General features: G+C 43.2%; 1 protein-coding gene across 1 annotated transcript in view; it reads right to left on the bottom strand.

Annotated features, from left to right (window-relative positions):
* Positions 1-2,193: 2,193 nt before the first annotated feature.
* Positions 2,194-6,000, bottom strand: part of LOC122495982 (cyclic nucleotide-binding domain-containing protein 1-like) — a 157,685-nt gene continuing 153,878 nt past the window's right edge. The window contains exon 5 of the mRNA XM_043602184.1: positions 2,194-2,260. Coding sequence (XP_043458119.1) covers positions 2,194-2,260 — 67 coding nt within the window. The remainder of the gene's footprint in view (positions 2,261-6,000) is intronic.

Here is a 6,000-nt window from a genome sequence, read left to right as displayed (position 1 = left end):
CTTACAGGTTTTTCCTGAGAACCTTGGCACATACAGAAATTGCTTTCTCAAGCTTTGCCACTAGGAAACCTGGCCTCAGACTATTGGCGCCAGGAGTGTACAGGGAGTAGACTCTATGGATCGTGTTTTAAAATTGGATTTCTTTTGGCCAAATAGCAATGTGGACCCAGTCACTGATCATAGGTGAAATTTGATAGTCCCTAGCAAGACAAAGCAGAACATTTTCTGAGACTTTCACCTGTGGTGATCTAGAAAAAAAATGTAGGTTACAGATGCACTAGCTTATTTAATATCTTTGGCATTTGAGAGGTATGGGGAAAAAGTAACTCTAAAATTAGTGCACAATTGAGTGGGTATTGCTGTGAAAGCTACCAATTCCATGGAGAAATATAACAGGATCCAATCAGTTAAGGAATAATTTAAAGCAAAGTCTTGGAGTCAGAGGACCTCCTTGGCAGGGTTTAAAGAGACTGTCATCTACTACAGTTGGAAAGCTAATTAAGCTGAAGACTAGGCCTATGACTTAATTGTAAAAGTAACAGCATTAGAGAAAGCTGAATTCTCAGCCTAGGCAATGCTCACAGGCCAAAGTCAGGAAAGGACTGGGACCTTGAAATCTGAGATGTGGATACCTGTGTAGATACAGTTGAGAAACTTGCACCCTAGTTGAGCTACCAGAAATACTCCCACTTCCCCCCCAAAACAGCTTCTCTTTGCTTAAAGACTTATTATAAAGAGATCTCAAAGCAAATGGCTTGTAGGACAACAGTTACCATCTTTAGTGTTTCCCACCTCTCCTTCTGTCTATCAGACCAATCATGAGGGTCAAATCTCCTAAGGGGCATAAAGAGCCTAACAGGGGATATACTGTTTAGCCAGCTATGGAAGTGATTTTATGACAAAGGAGTAATAGGATCTAACTGGTTTTGCAGTAGGAAGTAGATGCATAATCTGGGAATAGATCCTGAGAGCACTGAATACAATGTGAAACTAGATAGGGGAAATCCTGTCAAAAATAGGGCATTCTCCCATGATTCTGAATTAAATTCCCTAGCAATAACCCTTAGAGAACATTCTAACACACTACTAGAAGCTCAGAAAAGGCAATGGCACACATTAAATACAGACAAGATTTCAGAACTATGGAAGAAAGAATCAAAAGGCTCAGAGAAATAAGCATCCTAGAGTATACCCATTACATAAGCCTAAAATACCCTCCACCTGATAGTGTTCTCCCGGAGTAGACATTCTGTTTACCAAAGCAATGAGGAATGCCTCTGTGAGGGAGGCACCCACATTTTTAAAAATTCTGTAGAATAAACTTAAAGAACTAGCCTCCATGATATTCATGGGGATAATGGCCTCCAGAATATCAGAGGACACATGGAAGTACTTAATTGGCAGAGGCAAAGGTGAGAGTGATTACGGCAATAGGCAAAAAGTCTTAAGGACAGCTAGGGGTGAATCTGACTCACAGGGATCAATGACGATGGTTCATAAAATACATCCTAAAGTAAGGATAGGTAAACAGTCACCAAGAGTACTGCTTACTATATAATCAAGCTTTCCTGGGGGCCTGTGGCGGCAGGGCACATTGGCTGAAAATATCGCCTTCCCTGTTTCCTCCTTGAGCCCTGGAGTCGCCGCAGCTGCGGGACTTCTGCTCGCCTCTGGCGCGCTGCTGCCAGGGAGGCGATCCCGTTAAGGGTGCCAAGGGCTCAGCTCTGCTCACATGGATGGGACAGAGACTTAACAGCAGAGGCCAGAGGAGCTGGCTCTGCCACACACCTTCAGCCCTGGAAGACTCTCTGGAGCCTCAGAAGATGGACCTCCGAGTGTGTCTGAGAGTCACAGGGTGGTCCCTGAACCACTGGGATCTGAGTTCAGCAGGGGGACTGCCATGTCCCTTGGCCTTCTGGTGATGGTGCCCTTCCTGTTTGCAGGACTGGGACTGTCCATGGCTGGTGTGCTTTTGAACTATTTCCAGTGTTCTGGACCCAAACTCGCAATGTCCTGGCACAAATTCCCTGACTTCGCGCCCCTGGGAAGATGCCTGTGGTTGTGTGGGATCAGGCATGGCAGCCAGATTTGGATGAGGAAATGGAGCTGGGCTGTCCCTTGTGAGCCAAGAAATGACCACGGTGGGAAGGAACGCACTGGCTCTCGGTGAACCTGTAAAGGAGGTGGCGTGTGTCACGTGATGACCTTATCCCCCAAATCCGCCCCCTGGCTGAGCTGGAGTAATCCACCAGGTAAGATGCTGGACCACAAGGGAAAAAAAAAAAAAAGACTACAATTTTGTGTTTTAATTAAAATGCAGCCCTAAGCCACGAACACAAGCTGACCTATTTCATTTTCATTTCTTACTGTCCCTCAAGTTTCCAGGCCATGTGTTCTCTCTAAATCCGGGAATATAAAGGACTGCCTTTTCCTGCCACGGACTGCCCCGCTGACCTCGCTGCACCAGCATTCTTCTCAAAGCTAGAACAAACAGACCTAAAATTTGTATGGAACTACAAAAGACCCCGAATAGCCAAAGTAAAATTGAAGAAGAAAACCAAAACGGGAGGCATCACAATCCCAGACTTTAGCCTCTACTACAAAGCTGTAATCATCAAGACAGCATGGTATTGACACAAAAACAGACACATTCACCAGTGGAATAGAATAGAGACCGCAGAATTGGACCCACAAATGTATGGCCAATTAACCTTTGACAAAGCAGGAAACAGTATCCAGTGGAAAAAAGACAGTCTCTTTAATAAATGGTACTGGGAGAACTCGACAGCAACATGCAGAGGAATGAAACTAGACCACTTTCTTATACCATACACAAAAATAAACTCAAAATGGATGAAGGACCTGAATGTGAGACAGGAAATCATCAAAACCCTAGAGGAGAAAGCAGGAAAAACCCTCTCTGACCTCAGCTGCAGCAATTTCTTACTCGACACATCTTCAAAGGCAAGGGAATTAAAAGCAAAAATGAGCCATGAGGACCTCATCAAGAAAAAAACTTCTGCACTACAAAGGAAACAATCAATAAAACTAAAAGGCAACTGATGGAATGGGAAAATATATTTGCAAATGACATAGCGGATAAAGGGCTAGTATACAAAATATATAAAGAACTCAACTCCACACCCGAGAAACAAATAATCCAGTGAAGAAATGGGCAGAAGACATGAATAGACACTTTTCCGAAGAAGACATCCAGATGGCCAACAGACACATGAAAAGATGCTCATCACTCCTCATGAGGGAAATGCAAATCAAAACCACACTGAGATACCACCTCACGACAGTCAGAGTGGCTAAAATGAACAAATCAGGAGACTATAGATGCTGCAGAGGATGTGGAAAAACAGGAACCTTCTTGCACTGTTGGTGGGAATGCAAACTGATGCAACCGCTCTGGAAAACAGTGTGGAGAGCCCTCAAAAAATTAAAAATACATCTACCCTATGACCCAATAATAGCACTGCTAGGAATTTACCCAAGGGATACAGGAGTGCTGATGCATAGGGGCACACGTACCCCAATGTTTATAGCAACACTTTCAGCAATAGCCAAATTATGGAAAGAGCCTACATGTCCATTAACTGACAAATGGATGAAGAAGATGCGGTTTACATATACAATGGAATACTACTTGGCAATGAGAAAGAATGAAATCTGGCCATTTTCAGCAACGTGGATGAAACTGGAGGGTATTATGCTAAGCGAAATAAGCCAAGGAGAGAAAGGCAAATACCATATATTTTCACTCATATGTGGACCTTGAGAAACTTAACAGAAGACCATGGTGGAGGAGAAGTGGGAAAAAAAGTTACAGAGAGGGAGGGAGGCAAACCATAAGAGACTCTTAAGGACTGAGAACAAACTAAGCGTAGATGGGGGGGTGGGGGAGAGGGGAAAGTGGGTGATAGTCAGGGAGAAGGGCACTTGTTGGGATGACCACTGGTTGTTGTATGGAAACCAATTTGACAATAAATCACATTTTTTAAAAAAGAAATCAAGAATAGATGAACAGAAGGCTAATCAGCCTCCCCAGTATGAAATCAGTTCCTTGCCCACCTCTCAAACCTCAACCAATTCTCAAAGACTGCACTGGCTGAAAAAGAGGCCAAATCTGTTTGAGGAATGACTTGGCAATACCTTGGCAAGTGTGTACAGGAGTGATCTCCCACAGTCCACAATCAAAGAGGCCTTATAACCATGTAAGCATAGCCTAGAGGAAGGAGAATACCCATGTTTTGTAAGGTCTGTTGGATACAGGAGTTGAGCTGATCATGATATTATGGGATCGGATAATAAGTGGAGTCCTGGCCAAGGTTTAGCTCATAGATTTTCACTGGGTCCATGGACTCACTTGGTGGTCATCTCCCCAGTCCCTGAATATATAGTTAAAATGGACATATTTAACAGCTATCAGAACCTTCACATTGATTCACTGGCAAGTGGTATAAGGATTATTGCTGTAAGAAAAGCCAGGTAGATGTCTCTGAAATAGACCAAGTTAGCAAATAAAAAAATAACAAATCCTGGGGATAACTGCAGATATTATTAGTTTTACTCTCTGAGAAGCAGGGGTATTGGTCTTTGCCAAACCTCAATTTATTTCATCAGTATGTCCCAAGCAAAACAAAAATAAAAGATAAAATAGATAGATCATAGCAAATGAGAGTGGACCACTGAAAACTCAGCCATGTGGTAGCCCTAGTATAGCTAGCATACCAGATGTATCTGTACTAAAATGTCTTCACATTGTCCTGGCATGAGCTGTGAAGCTACTGGTCCAGAAAATGCATCCTCTTCCATATCCACGAGGAAAATCAGAATCAGTTTCCGTTCACATGTGATAGAAAACATATGCATTTGTTGTTTTCCCTCAGGGGTAAATTTAACCTTTTGTCACAGGATAGTCCAAAGGAACCTGAATCATCTGGATACTCCACATAATACTAGATAGGCCATTGTATTGATGATATGATGTGAATTGTACTTGATGAGTGGTAAGGGACACGTACTTTGAATTTTTTTTTTTTCAACGTTTATTTATTTTTGGGACAGAGAGAGACAGAGCATGAACGGGGGAGGGGCAGAGAGAAAGGGAGACACAGAATCGGAAACAGGCTCCAGGCTCTGAGCCATCAGCCCAGAGCCTGACCCGGGGCTCGAACTCACGGATTCTGAGATCGTGACCTGGCTGAAGTCGGACGCTTAACCGACTGCGCCACCCAGGCGCCCCGGGACACGTACTTTGGATGATCTAGTCAGATATATGCTCCAGGAGACAGGAGATACCTGCTATATCAATAGAAGTTTCAGGAGTTCACTGGTCTGGGGCATGCTCTGATGTGAAGGACAAGTTATTACACCTTGTGTCAGGAAGAAGCATTTGGTAGATCTCTTCAGATATTGGAGACAGCATATGACATACTTGGGATAATTGTGTTGATCTTTTTTTTAGGTGTTACAGAAGGTCACTTTTGAGTGTGGCACAAGGTAAGAAAGGGTATAAGGTCCAGGACACCACTTAGGTCATATACCAGCACATTCCATGTATACAAGTAATAGATTAAAATTCTGTGTGGAATCTCCAGAAAGCCTCAACAGGACACTCACAGGACAGAACCTAGTATCATAAAACAAGCACAAGCCTACAACAGGGAACTATGAACATTTTGAAAACACTGTTACTGTACCACTGCCTCATTCATGGGTGGCCCTGAAGTAAGTGGTGAAGGGAAACCCTCCCAATGCACAGAGCTTCAAACAGTGTCAGACCATCCATTCTGTGTGGAGGGAAAAGTAGTCCAAGATATGAATATAAATAGATTTATTAACAGTAGTAAATGACTTGGCTTTTCAGCCAGATGGCTAGTGGAAGCAAAATTAGAAACATGGACAAGGAAGTCTGAGGAAGAGGCATATTGTAAACAAACTGCAGGACAGTAATATTTTTGCTCTCTTCCATTACTCCTTATCTTTGAGGCT

The sequence above is a fragment of the Prionailurus bengalensis genome, chromosome F2, assembly GCF_016509475.1.
Source record: "Prionailurus bengalensis isolate Pbe53 chromosome F2, Fcat_Pben_1.1_paternal_pri, whole genome shotgun sequence".
Classification (NCBI taxonomy): Eukaryota; Metazoa; Chordata; class Mammalia; order Carnivora; family Felidae; genus Prionailurus; species Prionailurus bengalensis.
Note: the sequence above shows the minus strand (reverse complement) of the source record. Positions and strands in the feature narration are given on the sequence as shown.